Here is a 21,137-nt window from a genome sequence, read left to right as displayed (position 1 = left end):
CAATACCCATTTTAGTTTGTAGAACACATCTTTACAAAGTTCATTTGTTTTTCTTTATGACGGCATCAAAACCAAATCAAGAGAGGCTACGAAAGCAAGAAAAACAGCATTCTTCATTGAAAGAAGTCACACTTTCAGGTCTCTCTGTTCTTAGACACCTACACTGAGTTTTCATAACTTTAAAAAATACTGCACTAACGTAAAAAAAAAACCATGACTTCATGCTGAATCCAAGCCAAGAGCTTAAATTCTGCTTGTGGTTCCAGTGAAACAGACTGGTACTGGAAGACAAAGTACATTTTACTCCATGCTACCCAAATCCACTTCACCTCTAAGAATTATAGCTTGAAAATTAATGTTAGATTTGTTTGGGATTTTTTTGAGGGAACATTTAGCACCATCCAAAATTAATATCTTTAATAATATAAAAACATTGACTTCACTGACATTTTCACAGGAAGGTTCTTCAGGAATAGTTTCTGATCACAAAGATTGCCTGGTCCCTCCCTGAAGAAGAGTTAGGAGTCTGCAGGGATGCGAGCCCTTGGTTTATCTGCCATCTCCACAGCAAGGACCGGGATCTGAGTTCCCCAGAGTGACATATTTGCTTTTTCAATCTAAAACAAATGTTCGGTGTACAGAAATTTTTGACACATGAGAAGACTCTCCCTGCCACTCTCTGAAGAGCTCACCACCTGCCTGAATACAACTATTTCAACCAGCTCAGATTATGATTTGCAAAACTTGTAATTTTTTGCAAAAATTACAAAAAATTTTTGCAATTTTTTGCAAATCCAGCCATACTTTATTTGGTTCCCAGTAATAAAACTGCATTAGGTCTCACTTAATCTATGGTATGATTATTATCCAGATAAATAATGGAATCCACTAATACTGGAAGCACTTATGTCATCATTTCAGTAGATTTTTTTAAAGTATCATATATGAAAAATATTTTCATACCAATAATTAATATCCCCGTGTTTACTATTGGGAGGAGAAATGGACCAAGTCAGAATGCTTCTTTATGCACACTCTAAAGAATGGTCAGCACACCGTTAAAAATAGGTTAAGGGTCAGGTAAAGCCTTACATCTGTGCTTTATACTTCATGCCATACTTGGTCCAGCATAAAAGTTGTTCCTGCCAGTTTAAGTTTGTCCAGTGAGAATGAGGGGAAAGAGCTTTATGTTCAAGTGTCAGACAAAAATTGTAATTGATTATTTTGGTAAACTGTCAGTTTGATAGACTTAGTGCTGAATGCATTTACCATCTTCAGACCAGTCTTTGTTAGTCAGGCACTGTATATTTTCTTACTAGACTTATCTTTGGAGCACATTGTTCCAGAAATTCTAGCAGCATATTGAGGCATGAGTCTGCTTCCAGATAAGCCTGCCCGGCTTAAAATTTCTTCTTCTTTAAATTTCAGGTAAGTGCTAAAGTGCAGTGGACCATCAGAATGTCGCTTTGTTCCTTATCCATATATTAATTGTAGGTTTGCCATATCCTTGCATACAGCGTTGAGCTGCTCAGGCTATGAGCAGTCTCTAGACGGGACTGACTCTCTTTCGATTACTTTTTCTAGCATCCTTTCCTCTGCGCACTGTTTGTGGTAATATTACCAACATATTCTTCTCAGTTGCTGCCACTTCTCTGCTTTGATTTCATATCCAACACTCCAACCACAATGTATAGTTTTAATTCATAGGATAATGCTTTTAGAACACTGACAATTTAGTAGTCACATTCTAACAAATGTAAAAGAACATGGATTCAATGTTTGGGAATATTCTGAAAATAATTAAGTGTGGATAAAATCTTGAAATTAATTTGCCCTGGGAAATCTCAAAACTGTCAGGAAAAAAATCAGTTTTGTCTATTCTTTGCAAAAGAAAAAAAGAAGCATCTTCATCAAGCAATTTAAATAAGCATTTTCAGATACTTCCACTGTATAGCACCAAGGATTTTAAATGCAAGCAGGCCAGGACTATCTGTTAGGAGGACTTTTTCCCCGCCTGAAGTCCATTTTTTTTTCTCTGTCTGCTGTTAAGTTACTATTATCTTCCACTCCCTGTAATAATGGGCTTAAGATCAAGTGAGACTGGAAATGGAAAGAACAGTGAGAGATGACAGACTTGAAGGGATTTTATTGGAACTATGGGTTGCTCCTAAGGTCAGAATCAGTAAGTATAATTAGATTCCTGGCATTTACAACAAATGTAAAGCAACTCTGAGATCTCTTTTGTGTGCATGTAATTAAACATGCACTTTTGCTGCCCTCTGCAGTACTGCAAAGTGACTTTGATTCTAGCGCATGAAAGCTGATTGAAAGAGCGGGTGCAAATCTTCATCTCTATATTGCACTCATATTTCTGAAAACGAAGCATTTTTCAGAAGAAATGGAGTAGCCCCTTTCTAAAGAAACACAAAAGGGAGCGTTGTTTTTGCTAATAATTAGAGCCATTTCAGTACCTCCCAGGAACTTTCTCAATAGAAACTTGAATAGACAGAAAGGTCCCAGCACAGACAACAGACCCCCAGTTTAACCCACAAAGCAAGTTCCAACTTTCCACTTAAATCTCAGTTATTTCTCAAGTGCATGAATCAGCACTTTTTGGATAAATTAGTTTGCTTTTGTGCTTAAACACAATTCAAGGGAGGTAAGCGGCAAGCTTAAAGAATGAATAGCCCTGGAAACCCAAAAATACAGCGGGGGCCAGAAATGACAGATGCTAGATCTTGCTGCCTTGCGTGTTTTGTATTTAGGTACTACCCAGATGCCACAAAACAAAATCCTACGTGTACAAAATAAATTCCGCCCAGCAATACCACTTTCACTCCTAACCAATTTACGTATATACATCAAATGGATTCTTGACACTTCCCAGAGTAACTTCATTCTCGTAACTATTTATATAATATTTTGCCAAAATTATCCCTATTTCTCAGGAAGCACTCAAAGAGTTATTCTTAAACAGTTATTAGCCAGTCTTCTCACATTTTGAGAAACCAGATAGAGGAACAAAACACAGAAGAGTAAGAACTTCCAGTAAGTTCAAAATTCTTTCAAAAGGGCTCTTTCACCAGTCCAGTTTTGATAAAGAAATGCCTGATGCCCCAGCAGACTTCCACATAGATCCACACTCATGCATACATAGCTGCTCAATGGATTTCCTGCCTCTATACCAGGGGTTTTATCTGCATTAGCAACATGACAAAGCAGATAATCCTGAAAATAAACTTAGTAAATATATGCATGAACAAAATGTTGTTTGAATGATACTTTTGACTTAGAAACGGATTCACGGAACAAAGCTTGGCTTCCTCAGAGAGGCTTAAATTATTGTACTGTCAAGTCTTTTTCAAAACATCTGTCCTGCCCTTTCTGACTTTTGAACTAGCGTTCCAGGTATTTAACAACAGGGTAGATATGTTCCTTTAAGCTTTATGTGACAGCAGCTAAGTCATGAGGGAAGACCCAATTAATGCCCAGGTGAAGGAAAAGCTGGGACAACTGAGCTCTGAAAGGTTCTGCTTGCCATCCTATCAGCACACGTACACCAACTATCCAGTCAAAACAGATGGAGCTTTAAATTAGCCGTAGCTGAGAGCACTGTCAGTTAGCCAGGCATGGTGTGAAGGGTGCTGAAAGAGGACAAGACTTGGTGTGAAGGGAGTAAGAGAAACATAAAACAGAAGGCACAAATCTATAAAAAGCAGAGTTGACAGGTTCTGCTGCCTACGTAACAACCTGTTCATTTTTACTTTTAAAGGAATTTAACCTAATAAGCCAAAAGTTTGACAGCGGTACTTGCCAAATCTGAAGCAAACCCCACTGTATGCAACTATGCACAGCTGAACATATGGATGTTATTTTTCCATAAAAGTCGCCTATTACCAGACGTTACCCTAAACGGCTGGGGTTATCTCACATTTAACCACTAGAGGGCTTTATTCCAGTGCAAAAAACCCCCTCTTTTCCAATGCAGCGTTCAGCACCTTTGAAAAAACATCCAAACTCAGAAAACACGAGTGCTCTCTTTAAACGCAATCCATAAAAACTAAGTTCTCTAAGTAACTGAAGCAAAGGGGAATAATTCATAGGATCAAAGATGCTATTATGGATGCTCAGCTGTTTCAGGATTAATTCCAAACACTAAGCCTGTTTCACAAACAGCTACTGAACATGGACCAGCTCCATTTCTAGGGTGAAATGTTTCCCCAGCGCATAACCAGTTCTTTGGTGAGGATGTATGCTGAACAGCACAGACCTGAAGAGCTGAACAGGATGGAACACAAATGGAACTGAGCGCAGCACAGTGAAAAGCAACACTAATCTCAACAGGGCAGGCAGTTGTGTATGCCGGTGCTCAGAGGGCAGGGTGCATTGCAACACCGACAGCAAGATGATCATACCCCAAGGACAACGCTGAAAGTCTTGGCTGAGGAGTAGGTTAGCTGGCTTTGTCTCAAATTATGTTTAAGTTTATGGACTAACCACTGAGAAGTTACTCTCCAGAAATTTAAAACGATCTCATTTTCCAAAGTAGAAGTATTTGCTTACATTCCATTGTAACAGAACAGTACCAGTCTCACTTGTTTGCCTAATATCTTTCTACGCTGCTTAGGTATTATGGTTTTCTCACTAAGAACCATATTAACAGTCTCAGGTATCATACCTAGATGCTTTCTGGAATTAGTATTTTTTGTGAAGGAAAAAAACTTAAAGTTGTTTTTCAGAGACACAGATATTTTTCGTAGTAGTAGAGTAACAAATTATTGTACAATAAGCTCTGAAATGTATGCATCTCCTTTAGGTATGTATCTCAGTGGATATTTATTGGGTTCAATATTCTTATTAAGCAACCAGGTGTAAGTAACCTTACCCTTTGGAAGCCTATAAACCATCTTCTGAATATTCCACCGATCCAGCCTGTTTGGCTACCTACAGCAGTGTAGAAAAGCTTATTTTAAAAAGAAAAAAAAAAAAAATAAATCATTCTACTCGCTGTTCTGATACTCAGGTATAGACTAACATGCCACCACCCCTTGCCCCCCTCACAGATCTCATGTAATTGTTTCTCTTTTAGCATAGACACCCCAGTACTGCCTCATTCTGGTTCTCCACCTAAAGTATTAAAGTTACCAATTCACTCCAGGATTATTTAAGGGGATATTTTATGGGTCACGTTACTCAGGAGAGCACATTACATCTATCTGTTAGTACCTCAAGACACAAGTTCATTTAAGAAACCATGAGCAGCCTGGGTGTACCCTTGAAAAGCTCTGCTGCTTTATTTGTACAAAATGTAGATACAGTCTGAGGTTAAGAATAGCATGGACAGAAACCACTTCACTGATCACCTGATTCACTGCACAGCCACTCCAGTGTAACACCACTAAACGAGAGCTCCAGCATGACTACTCGCTACAGCAAGTGTGTAAGCAGTACCAGCACCTGGTGTCTCTCAATAACACGCAAGCTGTGACACATCCAAATGTCAACTACTAAACCTGCGCTTCAAGGTTATGAAGACAGTATCAAGTTGACACAAAATACTAGTTTCCAGGTATGCAAGATGTAGTTTTCTACAGAAGTTTCACCTTACTCATTTCACGCTGGGTAAAAACACCACATCATGTAACATTAATACTTTATTCTAGACTGATGTTCAGATGTGTGAACTATTTGTAGCTTAAGACATTAACAGTTTTGTTCTTTGCTTCATGTTACTCATAACTAAACTTTAAAATATTCAGAAGTAACACAGGTATTCTTTAAAAACCACTCATATGAAAATAGTTTAATATCCTCAGTTACTGACAGTAAAGTTGCACAGAGACAGAATGCTGTTAAGTGGCTGACTGAAATTACAGTAATCATTAAAAAAAACTAATAGTAAGTAGCCATGACTTGAAATAGTGATCCCAAGTAGGTTCATATGCAATTGTCTGTGCGGCCTATCATCAAAGTTAAAAACCAAAACACTCTGAACAGCTACTGTGCTACCTGGGAAGTCTAGTTTAAACCTCTTTTGGCCATTATGTAGAAGCCTTAAGTAAAAGACATAAATGATTTTAGTTAGACATGGAAGAGGGGCTTGACCTCGAGACCACTTTTATTGAAGGGGATATAGGAAAAAAGTTACAAGGCAAATTGTGGCTTAAGCTACAATTAGGTATTACACAACAAAAACATCTAACAACCAGGGACAGTGCAGCCAGAAAATGTGACATAAGGAAAACAATCCGGGGAGGGCAGAGAGGGCTTACTCCAGGTAGTAAGCAAGACTAACTATCACTTTGCTGCCTTTTCTGGAAAAAACCTCAATTTTAGAGATACAACCAGGTGAGATGACTTTAACAGAAGGTCCTGTACAGTAAACAAGATTGAAGCATTCACCTAGGTCTTCTAGAAGCTGTTCTAGAGAATACAACTTGGTAACCAGCTGGGGGACATCTACTAAAGTAAACTGCTTTAAGGAGTCTGCAAGAGGTCAACAAGGGGCCTGCCCACTATAACTAAGTCTTAAATTCACTCCAGTGGCCTGCACACAAACAAGGAATTTTTAAGGTCTCCCTCAAAGTCAGAGGATGGTGCTAACACACACATCTCCTTGCCCAGTATCAGTCTCAGATGCATGGCTTTCAGTATTTTTCTGCATTTTGTTATCCACAGAACATCACTAGTAGGAAATGAAGAGTCAGAAGTAAATGCAATTCCATTTATTTTCCAGCAACATCCCATAGAAAAGCAATAGAAACATTAACTGCTTTCAGCAGAAAGTCTGTACAGTGTTATCATTTACAACAATTTTACATTTAAAATCAGCAAATTAAAAAGAATCAAACACTTCCCCTAGACGTTGTTTTCTTGACTGTATTAACAAATGACTCATGACTATGTACAATTTCAAGTTCAGGCTACTGCTTCTTAAAGCATTATTGCCTGGGCTTTACCATACTGACCTCCAATTTATTGAGAGTATTTAATTACCAATTGTTTCAGAAACATTTTTGCAAATAAAATGAATATTTTTTTTAAAGGTAAGGCAGTTTAATCTTACAGTAAATAACTGCAGTATTTGTATTTACGAGTACTAATCAGCAGTGTGGTTCAGCTACCACCTGTATTCCTCCCAGTCAGATCTTTGTAAAAGATGGAAAAGCAAGACAACAGACAGATGCTCAAAAATATCTCCCTACTCTGCTCTTGATCTGCAGGTGGACAACTGAACTCATGGACACAACGGGGGGGGAAGGAATCAGTAAGGTCTTGCTGCACTACTTACAATTACCTTTAGCTATTTTTTCTATCAAAAGGTTTTATAAAAAAAAAAAATCTGATATACATAAATTAAAAGTTAAAAAGAAGTCACACAACTTAGTTGTATTTTTACATAAGTTTGGTCCATAGAATATGTAGACCAACCAAAATTTAAAGAACAGTCTTCAACTTTGCTTAAGCTTTCTTACAACTAACAATTTATGAATCAAGCTAACCTCTCACATTTAAAAGAAACTTCCTTTAAAACAGTTTGCATTAGACTATTTAGCTCACAGTATCAAAATCTTTAAGTGGTTCACTCAAACAGACTTCCAAGTCAAATTCACCTTCTGCTTGATAGTCAACATGTCTAACTTTGGTGGGAGTGCCAGAACAGGTATCCTGGAATACAAAGTCAGTTAATAATTAGCAGTTAAATACAGGTTTAGTTATGCAGCAATTCATTTCACTTCTGCAATTCATTTATAACAGAGGCTTACAAACAGTTTAAAGGCCATACAAAAACCCAAGGCCAGTCTTAAACATTGAAGAGATTTACAGTAAGGCTTCTGCTTATTCAACCACATTCTAAGACTTCTGGCAAATGTTTTAAGGATCTCTGTATGCATACATTAAAACTTTACACAGATTCAATATTCACCAGAGAAAGAAATCCAGTAAGAAAAACATCACTAGATCTTTATCAAAGGTTACTGCTTAGCTGTACTAAATAGAAAGAGCCTAATTAAAAAAGTCTGAGTGTGCCAAGGAAATTACATCCTATTTTAACATTAGATACTGCAATCTAAAGTAGTATTTCCACTCTGCACCACAGTTCATAACTGACATGCTCTCAACAGAAATTTTCTTTTGCAAGCTATGAAACATGATATCTCTCATTTGAGATGGTCATTAAAGTTCTAACTTTTGAACTCAGACTACAGACAGATATTGGCTATAGCTGGGAAAATGTCTGAAGTTAAAGATCGCTCAGCTTTATAAACAGTCTCTAAACACAGCAGATTATGGAGTTTCTCATGTATTCAGGCTACTCTGTATATAACTGTAATGGACCATTAACTAGTATTTATGCAAATGGCAGATATGCTTACATCGTTATCTTGACAGCTCGTCTGAGATTCAGTAGAATTGCTTCCGACAGATTCTGTCTCCATTTCACCAAGGTCAACAGGACTACTGTAAAATAATTAAAAAGCATACAGCTTAAAACAAATTCCATTTAGTAGTAGTAAGTTGCACTTTGTAGGTGCAGTTCTGAAAATCATGGCCAAACAAGAGCAAAGAGACTGGCAGAGGTTATAGGGACAGTGGTGGCAAACTGCGGAGAACAGAGTATCAGGTCAGCTCCACAGCTAGAATGGCCAAGGACTAAATTAAAGTCTTGAGATTGACAAGCTGGCATATTCAAAGACAAATACCCAACGCTCAAACAATATTGAATATAAGTAAGGACAAGTGTTATGGAAGAGCAAGGAATTTTTTTTTTTTTCCAGACAAGGTTTTCATCAATTTGTTTTGCAACGTAAGATTTAATATCAACTATACACAGAAGTATACCCCAGCACCTGGAGATAGACTTAGTATCTCAACACCAATGTATACGGTAGGCTTGAAGCTGAAACATCAACTCCTCTCACAGTGATTACAGGTAAAAGGAAGCTAAAAGTAAGCCTCTGCTTTTAGATCCCATTGCTGCATATTGGTTTTAAAATCAGCATCACTGTTAGGGAAAACCTGTAGTTTATTACGACAAAACTGTTTCCTGAGGAATTAGTTACATTTGTGTCCCTTCATTCTGTAGTCTCACAGTTTTATTTTGGATGTTGCCTGATCAGCTTTATTGCTTTCTATACAGGAGAATAACTAGTTGCATTATTCTACATCTTCTAGAACAGAAGACCACAACAGCTTGGACTATGAATGCCAGCGGCCATGGTTTTAATTTAACGGTGCCTTGAGATGATGTTTACAAATACTTCTTTCCTCCTCTCTGCTCAGAAACAAGAATTTATCCCACTGTTCTTGAACTAGCAAGTGAGAAGGCTACGAGGCAGGTTCTCGTACATTGTATGGGTCCAAGCTCAATATTCATGAGATCTGTCAATCAGAACTCTCCAGCACTGCTTCTACCACAGATTAATCTGCAGACTGCTCTGAAAGAATCACAGCCTGCCTCTATGGTGGGGTATTTTCTTTTATAGAGCACCGCAGAACGAGGTCTGACTTCACCCAGTAGACATACATTAAAGTGAGGGATTTAATGTATGCCCTCCAAGGACACCAGGTATTTCTAGTCCCACCAACTACGTCCAGAACGCTATTACATATTTTGACCAAGAAGGAACTGAAGAGCACTAAGTGTGGACAAGTAACTAATGAAAATATTCAGCAATTCCTGACTTGTCTCAAAAAAGGGCTATGCTTTTGTTGTTGTTGGCTTTTTTTAACGTGAGATTTTATGTATTACTTTATAGAAAGGTATCTTGAATACTGTATACATACATCTCTTGTAGATCACATCCTTCTTCAGTAGGTGGATCCCAGGAATGCAATGCAACTTTCCATAGTTTAATTTGCTGGTCCCATGACCTACGGCTGTACTTCTTAAACTTATTTGGAGTTCTGGGATGAACTCCTGGTATACGATGGCATCTGTTCAGATATTAGATGTGAAAAATTCATTAGTGTTTTTCACACAGACCTATCACATAGCTTTGTTAAGACTGATTGCCTGCTACACAGAATTTGATGGGTTGCAATTCCAGCACTCAAGTGAAAAGCTGTCATCTCCATATGAACATTTTTGGTTTTCTGTCTCCAAGTCAAATGAAAAAAAAATGGATTATCAATCTTAGGTCTGAAAACTTAAGCATGAAATCTCTGCATATAACATATTCCAAACTTAAAAGCAACTGTTGTCCATTTTGTCTTTTTTGTTTACTGCTGACTGCAAAAAGCAGTTTCATTTCTTCTAGCTGACAAGCATAACCGAAAGGACTTTCACTTCCATTTCTGCTGCATGAGCAAGTCTGAAGGGATATTCCTCATGTACCAACTAGTGAGAAAAAAAAAAAAAAATTCCACACCTCAATTGTTAAAAAAATGTCTCAGGTGGTTTCATTTGTAGATGCCCTCTATTTGAATGCCTCAGATAGCTAGTATGTTCATATGCTTATAAAGAACAGGTATGACTTGCAGTCAAACATCAGGTTTTCCAGAAACTCAAGCAGCTTACCTAGGAACTTCTTTAATGTATCTATCATATGCAATTGTGTTTTTTCCATAGTTTATCTGTTTTTGTCTTCTCATCAAAACCACTTCATCCGTCTCAAGTTCTACTGTTACAGTGGACTCCTTTGAATCAGAACTAAAAAACAAAAACACCACACATTGTAGATTTGTGACTACTAGAAAACAAATAATACTCAAAAAACAAACCCACATGTAGAAGATTATAGAGAAACATGGCAAAACTTTTCAAAGGAATGCTTGGGATCTTACTGAATTACTATGTTAGAGCAGACTTCAGATGAACTACTTCGAACTGAATGTTTTCAGAAGCAACACGGTACATGTGAAAATTCAGACCTATTGTTTGGATTTTCCTCAGCTAAGCTAGAAATTTAACCTACCTTCCAGAGGAGGACTTTCTTTCTCTTGAAAATTCATTTATCAGGAGTTTTCTTCTGTATCTGTTAAGAGTTCAAATCAGTATTAAGAATACACATACAGAAAGAGAACACGTAAGGCTGCACTGTCACAGCTCTCAGTTGATTTTACTTCTCAGCTAAGCAGCAGTATTGAAAAACTCAACCCAGACACTGTAAACATCTTTCCACTACAGAATTAATGTTTCAGTTTTCCCCTGGAAAAAAAAAAAAATCTGAGGACTTTCTTTTACTAAGTCTTTCCCTAAATGTCTTTTAATAGCAATGATAAGCAAAACCAGTAATTAGTAAAAGGACATTCAAAGTAATTCAACCTAAGAGATCCAGGAAAGGTTTATTCCAAAAGGAAGATACTTAGTGATACGCATCAGCTCCCCAGAGTATGCTATGTCATTCCTGCAGGACTTAAGCCAAAGCTGACCTAAAAGCAGCAGACAGGAAGCTAAGGTTGGTCTGATTTTACTACAACGGCGAAGTTAAAAATAAAAGTCAATACAGATTCTTTAAGACAACTATCATTCCCCCTCCTTTCCCCACTTCACCTTAAGACACCCATGGGTACCTTGCCATTTCTTTGGTAACACTGGTCCTCATTTCATCTTCTTCCACTGCAGTTCCCCAGTCTGAACACCGTGAAAGGGGTCCAGGGCCTTCTGGTGTTGTAAAACTAGAAAGGGGAAAGAAAAAAAAAAAAAAAAATTGTATTTCTCACCCCAAGCATCTTCCCCATTCACAGCTTGATAGCTATTTAACATATTCTTTTATAGTGCTCACAATGGCTGTGAAAATCTTAGATTGTTCTATTAAAATGTCATCACTGTAAAATTAAGCATAAGTTGAGAGTTCTACCTTGAGGTAGTGTGGTTTGGGTGCTTTTTTTTTTTGTTTCCTTATAAAGTTTATGTGGTTATCTATAGACACCTATCACCGTAGCATGTAACCTAGCCTACCCTTTCAATAACTTTAAGCCGGTGTGCTTCAGAAAATGGTATGTGAAGTACTGACTTTACTCATTTACTGACAAATTTTCATTCCACTAAATGAGTTAACAAATAAATATTCTTTCATGATTGCAGATTCATTAACTATATAAGAGACACAAGTTAGAACACAGAATTAAGTTGTACAGCTAATTAATTAAAATGACACGACAGCCCCAAGAGTTTCTCCGTGTGAAAACATACCTAGTAGAGAAGGCAAAGGCACAAAAAAAAGCAGCCAATTTTTAGCCAGTAAACTGAGATTCGCTATGACTTTGCAAACCGGTATTTAACAACTTTATTGTAGCCCATTAGCATCATGAGCAGATTCAGACTGTTGCAGGGGAATCAGCTTACATCCCTTCCCAGCCAGCAACAGTTGCCTATGTTCAGATTATTGAATGTTTTCTAGTGTCTGTCCTCCTGATGACGGATTTTCCTAAAGCACAAATGCAAAACCATATCCTACAGAGCAGAGCTTTTTCAGAAGAACTGGAAACGCTCTGGAGACTTAAGCTTCTTGTGCAAAGAAGTCCCTTGAAGTCAGGGAATTAGATCCATCTGCGCTAAAACCAGTTCCAATTCCCTTCCTGCTCCCAGCTCAGAAATTGGCTTGCGCTAGTTTGAATTTAACTAAAACTTCAAAGTAGAAGTTCTTTTTAAATAAAAACCAGTTACCAACTTGGAAAAAATAAAAATCCATAGTAAACAGTGCAAGTCTCTGCAAATATCAGTTCAGCCTCCAAGGATTTTTATAATTTGTTTACATTGATCTTTAACTTTGCTGAAAACACAGGCCACGTTGAATTATTGCTCTCCCATGGCAGAGAACAGCACAATCCCAGAAGCACACAGTCAGCACCATCTGAGCTTTTTCCTCAACACTGTCATACCTCTTTGTACACTTACTTATTTCTGTACCTGTGCTGTGTATACAGAAAATCAGGGAGAATGTGTGATGGTCTACAGCTTTTTCTCTCCATTTGTTTGCTCTGTGACAGACATACTAAGCAGAGTCATCTTTTTTCAAACCCTCATTCCCCACATGCCATTTTACACTTGTTGAGAAGCTCTGGTGCTGTTCTAGGACTGTACAACGCTGCAGACCCACCTCCGACTGAACCTGTTGTGTGACCTAGCCTCCATCCCAATCCTCTTCCCATTTTAAATTTTTATTTTGACAATGTTGAATTGGCATAAACAAAAAGTAGTTTTAGGGCAGGAAGGAAGAACTTAAATCAGAGATTAATCCAAACTAAAGTCCAAAGTACACCTATTCAGTTCAATATTGAAAGACACGGAAAAGCATTGCTTATTTAGGTTGAAACTGATGAAGCAATCTGTAAAGTGTCATCTTTGTACTCCTATTCTCTTCCTGAAATTAATTTCATTTACTCTAGATATTGTAGTTTGAGCCACTGACCAATACCTTCCCTGCTTATTATCAGTAAAGAAAAAGAGGTAGTTACAGGGTTCAACCCATCTCATTCTAGATTAGAAATCCAGATTCAATCAACTGGGCTGCAGGCCACAACTCCCATCCACTGATAAAAGAGACTAAAGGGATCATAGCATGAATAGCTCAGATGTAGACAGTGATCTACAATAAGTTAGTTTCACTAAACTGAAGTTTACCCCTGCTGGGAAACGATAAGGAAGGCAGCAAGCAGTAGTATAAACAGAGTGCACCACCTCAGAAGTGGAGCCCACCACATGTGCTGATACATTCAGACACAACTTTTTGAGATGGTCTATACTCCTTTCAGAAATATAAAGACAGATGACTTTTAAGACTCACATTTTTACTTTGTCATCTTGTTTAATTTTAACACAACAGTATGTACAGCCTATATCCACAAACAAACATAACTGGCTTGTGCAGTTATTCCTTCACGATAAATAGCAGTATATAAGCATGAAATAGGACAGAAAATGATGAAGAATATAATTTAAGACATAAAAATGAAAAGTGTTTATTCTTATGAAGCGACTGCAAGATAAGAACACTGCACTAGATTCTTTTCCCTCCTTTAAGACCAGCTATTTATGGTCGATAAATGATTGAAAAAAAATGAGTACAGCAGTCAATCCAACAGCTCCTGCTGAACAAAAGAGCAGCGAGCTGTTTCTATCGCAAGCATTGCCTACCTGTCCAGCCTGTTGTCAGAAGGCCTGCACTCGTTTTCATCAAAAACGGATGAATCGGACTCGTTCTGCTTCCTCCGCTTTCCATCTGCGCCACGTTTCCTTCCCTGCGACCAGCGAGGCGGGGGCTGTGGGCTGGCAGCAGACAAGCCAAGACAACGTGAGCACGGTAGGTGGTTTTATTTTATGAAGCTCTTTGAAACATCATCCCGCGCAGACATCGTAGCTTATTTACTGATTTTTTTTTTTTTTACTTCAACAAACCGAGCTGAGGGACTCGAGAAGGTGCTGGCCTTGAGCCGCTCCGAGGGAGGCTCTCCCACCTAAGGGAACTCCGCTATTAACGGCCGCACAACCCGCCCCAGCGGGCAACTGGCGGGCACAGGATGACCCGGCCATTTACACCCCTTTTCCCCGCGGCGGGACCCTCGGCCCCGCTTCGCTTTCCCCAGGGGACCCGCACACCTCAGCGAGGGGGGGAACATGGCGGACCCCGGCGGGCGCCCGCCCAACGCCCCACTGGGGAGCGGGAAGGGCACGCGCAGGTGCGCGCGGGCCGCCGTTTCCCCTCACCGCCCCCGCCCCCGCCCCGGCCCCGGCGCGGGGCCCGCCCGAGGGAAGGGGGAGCCACAGGGCCCGCACCGAGGAGAAGGGACGGGGAGCCACAGGGCCGCCACCGAGGGGGAAGGGACGGGGAGCCAGGGCCGCCACCGAGGGGAAGGGACGAGCACCGGCATCGCCTCGGCCCTACCTGCTCTTCGTGCCGCCGTGCGGGCTCCTCTGGCGGAAGGACATGGCGGCAGGGGTCCTCGGGAAGGGCTGGAGGGAGAGTCGGACGGCGAGGGGACCGGAGCGGGCGGTGAGAGAGCGGCGGGTGGCGAGAGGGATCAGCCTGCCTTCCCGCCCAGCCCCTTCGCATCTCCCGCCGGCGCTGACTGACACCGCCCGCCCCGCCTCCCAGCCAGCCCCTCCATGGCGACAGGTACGGGGGAGTGGCGGTGGGAGAAGGGGGAAAGCGCAGCCGCCAACCCGCGTTCTCGAGGACACTTACACCCCCCTCCGCGGCCGGTGTAATGGTTTAGCCCAGCCCGCCCCGCCCCGGGGCGTGTTGGCGGGAGAATCGAGCGCGACGGCGCGCGGTTTTGGCGCCCGCTGGCTGTGGGGCGGGGCCGGGCCCCCCAAGGCGGCCGACCGGCGCTGCCGCTGCAAACCGGCAAAAAGCAGCCGAAACAAAAGGAAAATTACGGATTCCCGAGGTTTAAAGATGACGGATTGCAGCCACCGGCACGGCGCCTAAAGCCATGAAGAGCACACGGCCTTTCTCCGGCCAGTTCACACCCCACGCCGGCTGTTCCGACACAAACTTATATTCCATAAAATGACACGAGTGGGACATTTCCCCCGTTGTGGAACCAAATTAGTTTTCCTCCTTTATTCATTTTTTTCTTGCTTCTCAGACCAGCAAACGTATCAAGCATTGTCAGATTAAGGTTAAAACAATCAGCAAAGAGATATTATATTGTTAATTTAGTAAAACGTGCCGACATCAGTAAGCTATGAAGCAAAGGAAATAACACTGTTTTCAAAGTCACTTTTTGTTTGTTCTCGCATTCAGTTTCTAAGGTAGCAGTTACCCCCGGGGGTGTTTCATTAGGTGTTGTATTTCTGCTTGTTCAGATGCGGTCTTTGCATATTCTCATTCAGCTCCACAGGAAGTAAATCTGTTTTCAGCAGACTGCAAAAAAAAAGAAATCACTGTCATGATGCCTTAACTGAAACCTTAAAAATGAGGAAGAAGCGTCTCCTCCTGCTTCAGTTCACAGAAACAACATTAAAGAGGAGAAAGCCCACAGTCACGGTATTCATCCTTTTTTTTTTTGTCTAACAAGAGCCCCTGATTTCATTGAATCTACGTCTTCCCAGCACACTTAGGTAACATTCATCCTATACTTTCTGGTCATGAATTTTCTGCTGTCAAAAGAGAAGTTCTCAAGAATTACAGGCTTTGCAAGAGCTGTTGTCACTTATGGCCACAGTAGCCCTCACTTGCCATAGCAGCTGGCACAATTCTGCATTAATTCTAAGAATGCAGTTTCTTCTAACCGTGTCTCACGGCTGTGTCATGAACCAAGTCATCTGTTGCACTGGCCCAGTTGGCCTCTCCATGACCGGCATTTGGTTTCTGCCTGAGGCATAGAATCATACAATTAACTTTTTTTCACTGCCCATATTTTCAATTGCCTCTCCTTAAAAAAAAAAAAAAAAAAAAGCACTGTGCAACAGTTACGATAATAAAAGTTCAAAAAAAAAACAAGAGCAGAATTATAATCATGGAATCAGGATACAGTAAATAGGATTTTAAGCTCAGTTTTAGCAAGGTTTCTTCTGGATCACACGCTGTTTGCATGTCAGTCTATATTTTTACTGGATCAGCCTCTTCTTTCTCTCACAGCAGAAAGCCTTGGCTCTGGTTACCTAACAGAAATGCAGTTACACATTCATACCAAATCCAGCTCATAACTGTATGGAGTCAGTGTAAGTAGGTTACCGAGCTCTGGAAACAATATAAAATGACGGATAAAAGAGCATAAACATGTTTTCTGGTGAACATGGGTGAAGTGAACCTCATGTTCATCACTATGACAGGCTGTACTTGAGTAACACTTGCAAGATCAGCAATGAAATGTGCTTGATGCATGGCAGAAGTAGCAACAAAAGTTGTTCTTTAGTTTGAGCAGCTTAACCCAAAAGCAACTACCAAAGTCCAGCAACATTTTTTGGAGGGACTTTCTGAGTACATATTAACAGGTGGTGTTTTGTTTTGGTCTGGTTTCTTATGAAGATACACTTCAACCTTGCTATGCATGAAGTATGTTGAGAGGAGGAATTTGCATCTCGACTGCACAAATGAAGCATGGCCTCACAAACTACAATTTTCTCATGTAATTATTTACAGAAATGAAAGTGAAAGATGCCTGCTGCTCCAGCTTGTTTCAGGTCATCATTTACATCGAATGGGAGCTCTTCACAAGTTGAGCAGAAAGAACATAGCAGGCACAGTGGGTGGCAGCACACACCTTCGTGTGCCAGGAAGAAGGAATTGTCCAAACAGCTTAACTGCAGCTGAAACAAGTATGTTGCTTTGGATCCATATTATTTAAAGTAATTAAGACAGTCGTCAGAGGAAGAGCACCTGCAATATGCAATACCTGTCTTAGTCTTTCTGCCTCTTCTTCACCACACGCTCCCATTAATTCCAGGTCTCTAGACTCAAATCTTGAGTAGTTCCAGGAACACATTTCTTTCTTGTTTCCTCATTAATATTTTTTGAAGAGTTGAACAGAATGGCCTACAGGGACACCCCAGCTGAAGTCTGCTAAATAACCAGGCAGCCCTTCTTACCTCTTTCTCGGTTTGCAGATATAAAAAAGGCTTTCTTCAAGGCTGTGCAAAACCATACAGCACAGTATCTGCAGCTGCTTTTAACCCTGTGCATAAAAGCAAGGAGAAGAAGGTAGTCAGATAAGGGTCCCAGATCAGCAGAGTAAAAACTGCTGAATTTTCTTCTACCAGAGATCACTGAAGTATTATATCTGTGGTCTTGAAGGCCAAGAGCACCTGCTCAGTGAAGCCCAGGATTGCTCAGAGTTGCTCAAGATCCTCTGCATGGTGAATTCACAAAGCTCACTGCATGTTGTCTTGTTAAAAGTGGGAGAAGTTCACACTATTTTTCCTAAAAAGGCACAAATACTATTCAACCACTTCGCTGAATATTTTTTTGCAACGCTATGCCAGACGATGGATGGATTAATACAGACACACCAACTTCCCAGCAAAACTAACAGCGTCAGAAATGGAAAGACGACTGCTCACTGCCAGCCTGCCTTGGCAACCGCGCTAGGCCAGACCGAGTCTTCAGCCAATAATTTGCAATGGCTTTTAGAAATTAAACAGTTTGAAATCTCAGCAGCTAACTTGCTTTGTTTTGGTTTTTTTTTTTTTGTTTGGTGTTTTTTGTTGTTGGTTTTTTTTTTTTTTTAGGTGGGGTGGTTTGTTGTTTGTTTTTTTGGTGGCGTTTTTTTGCATTATTTTGCTTGACTTTTCAATGGTTTTACACTGTTTTTTCCATTTGTGAATGCACCAAATTAAGTTGTTTCACTTCTACAAATTGCATCTGCATTCTCATGATATGTATCTCAAAGACTCCTGCTACGTATGTATTTGGAAATGGTGTTTTAGCTGGTTAAGAATGCTTTTTGAGTGGAATATCTACATACCTAGTGCTCCTGGCTGAAATCAGTAGTATTTTGAAAAGAGGTAAAGGAGAACTGTGCTCACTTTCCATCACTTCATGGGTTTCTCCTCAAAGGTTGTACACAGGTCCTGTACTTTTCTCCTCTCTGAGATCTGTGTAGGATGCCTGCCTCTGGATTTTAACAGTCAGGCTGGCTCTACATTCAGTGAAACACTAAGATCTGAAAATAGTACAATGTAAAGGATTTAACTTGAGAGTTCCGTTTCCTTTGTCTGGCCTTACTGCAGTTGTGCAAACTCACACATCTTCTGTGTGGCATCTGCACGAACATCCATGCTTCTGCAGGAAAATCTGCTATGCTAGCACCTCTCCTTTCCCACTCACTGCTATGGAAAAACAGAACCATGTTCCTGAACCAAGGACATGCTTGAAGTACAGCATAGGTTCAAAACACGTACAAACAAAGTTCGTTTCCTCCAGCCTTGGTCTCAGATAAGAGGACCTGAACAGCATGTTTATCTGAACGCATCCAAAGCAAGCCAGAGAACAGCTCCCGCTTGGAAGCCATACAGTACTTCTAGCAAAACATTACGTACAAGTTAAATACAGTTTATCAAGCAGAACTAACATAGCTTTGGGATTACAGCTGCCTTGCATCTTTCTGTCCTTGACAGAAAAAAAAAAACAACACTTCCAAGCACAGTGGGAATTTCAAGGGGAGGAGGACATATCCTCATCACTGTGTCCTCAAAGAAGCAGTTTTAAAAACAAAACAAAGTACACAAAAACAATGACATTTCAGAACTGCTAGTGAAGGACTGTTTCTACAAGCAGTGATAATTTATCACCTGTAAGGAGATTCTGTCAGTGGAAGCATGCCAATAGAAGGTACACATCAGATCTCAGAAGAAATTTAAAGCTGGTAAAGTTCAGAGTTTATTTTGGCTTAATTAGGAACTGAGCACAGATTTAAGCAAACTGGATTTATGGAAGGCTATCAAATACAAACTGAGGCCAGCCTTCAGCCTTGCTTGTCTCAGTTATAAGCTGTTATGTCAAATAGCCTTGGACAGATAGATTGCATTCCAATTTTAACAGCTCTGTTTAGACTGACGGGGGTGCTGTTACTAATCAGAAGACATTACAATAGATCTACATTCAGTGGCAGCACTGCATGAAATAACTTTAGCAGACCTCAAGCCTCATCTGCTCAGTATCACTCCTTTCTTTGTGCTAGCACAGCTTGTCCAAGCATACAGAACTTAGATCGGAGAATAAATCTGCCCAGAATTTAACTGCCACAGGCAGATTGGTTATTCTATTTCTAGTCTAATTATCTTCAACTGAGAAATACAAGGTCTTTTAAGGACTGCTGAACTACAAATCCCATATATTTGTGTCCATAAATCTGCTGCAGACCTTGTCAATCATAAGCAAAAGCTTAAGGGCTCTGACAACTGAGCTTATTACTCTCACCTAACAGCTCCATCCTCTCCAGAAGGAGCCCTTTCTCATGGCAGAATGGGTGCTGGGGCTTCAGCTGCTCCCTTCCACTAGGTTACAATGCACTAAATACACAAAATGTCAAAATACAAACTGAGCAGTTGGACACAAGATGTCAAAATACAAACTGAGGGGTTGGACACAATCCAAGTTGTAAACTTGAACCTTCAAGAGTTTGATCTCTGAAGAGTCCTCCTGCCTGCTTTTACCAAGGTCTTAAAAACAAAAAAAACCAACCCAAACAAACAAAAAAAAAAACACCCACAAAAAAACCCCTGAAACAAACAAAACACCCTAAAACAAACAAACAAAAAGACTACTGACCCCACATGCTCCTTTTATAATGAAACTCTGACAACATAACAGCAAAAGCAGACTGACGGTGATTTTTGAAGTATTTAATTCTTCCTCATAAAGACAAAATGCCAAAAAAGTTAGACATTCCCTTATTTACAATCATCATAAATCATATGAAAGCATGCACACTGGAACAACAAGGTTCTAAATATTACTTCTTAAAAAAGTGCTGTACAAATGTGTTCCTTGTATATACAACTCTGTGCTCTGTGGTGTGTGACTGAGCCACCCTTGTGCTGGGACACTACCAAACCCCATGCCTGGAAAAAACATTTCGGAAGGGACTGGGAGTAGTTTCTGGGAAGCAGTTTGCTTCCAGTTTAGCAGCAAAATGGGCTTTTGGCCCTCGGGTACACTGCCAGTCCCCACAGCAAGGCTGCCATGTGTCATCTCTAGTACTCTGCAGTTTTGCAGTGGCCTTGCAAAGAGCCACACTGAACTACTGCGAAGAGACAATTCACAGCTCTAACAAACATTTGTATCCCAGTACACACTACATAAAATGCCACAAGGACCGTAAAAAAAAAGTCTCATACCTGGCACATGAATCTGTTCTAAACTCCACTATAGCCTCAGCCCTCACTTTGACCTTCTGAGCACAGTACTAGAGGAGTAAAACAAAGGAGAACTTATCTTAACACCGTCACAACCTTTAGCCTGGACACCTCACGCCCAAGAGCAGCTCCAAATCTGCACTCCTGCAATTCCTGTAGGAACAGCAGACACTGAACTCATCCCCTTATACTCTCAGTAGAGAGTCAGGCTGCAACATACATAAAAGCAAAAGCCAGGTATTTAGGCTGTGTGCTATTCAGTCACTCTTCCCCTTAAATAGAGGGAGCCGGTTTTGATAAACCATCTACCTTTCTCTTCTCTCACTAGGCTTAGGCAAATGCTAGCTTAATATATCTTATCTCAGAGAAGAGTAAATAAGCCAAATGG

General features: G+C 40.3%; 1 protein-coding gene across 1 annotated transcript; it reads right to left on the bottom strand.

Annotated features, from left to right (window-relative positions):
- Positions 1-6,710: 6,710 nt before the first annotated feature.
- On the bottom strand, positions 6,711-15,077 carry LOC104476604 (stem-loop histone mRNA binding protein). The gene is made up of 8 exons (XM_086746621.1): positions 14,832-15,077; positions 14,084-14,215; positions 11,518-11,622; positions 10,920-10,979; positions 10,523-10,654; positions 9,790-9,939; positions 8,379-8,463; positions 6,711-7,668 (listed from the first exon to the last, which is right to left on the bottom strand). Exons 1-8 carry the CDS (start codon positions 14,873-14,875, stop codon positions 7,552-7,554), a joined length of 825 nt encoding a protein of 274 aa, XP_086602747.1. The 5' UTR covers positions 14,876-15,077; the 3' UTR covers positions 6,711-7,551.
- Between the last annotated feature and the right edge of the window lie 6,060 nt (positions 15,078-21,137).

This window comes from Chlamydotis macqueenii, chromosome 4 (genome assembly GCF_036417535.1).
Source record: "Chlamydotis macqueenii isolate bChlMac1 chromosome 4, bChlMac1.mat, whole genome shotgun sequence".
In the NCBI taxonomy this organism is placed as follows: domain Eukaryota; kingdom Metazoa; phylum Chordata; class Aves; order Otidiformes; family Otididae; genus Chlamydotis; species Chlamydotis macqueenii.
The sequence above is the reverse complement of the archived record's forward strand: the minus strand, read 5'-3'. Positions and strand labels throughout refer to the sequence as shown.

Coding starts and splice junctions, on each gene's coding strand:
- LOC104476604 (XM_086746621.1), bottom strand. CDS start 14,875: ATGTCCTTCCGCCAGAGGAGCCCGCACGGCGGCACGAAGAGCAG. Junction 14,216..14,831: donor CACGGCGGCACGAAGAGCAG/GTAGGGCCGAGG, acceptor GTCTGCTGCCAG/CCCACAGCCCCCGCCTCGCT. Junction 10,655..10,919: donor AGAAAGTCCTCCTCTGGAAG/GTAGGTTAAATT, acceptor TTTGTTTTTTAG/TTCTGATTCAAAGGAGTCCA.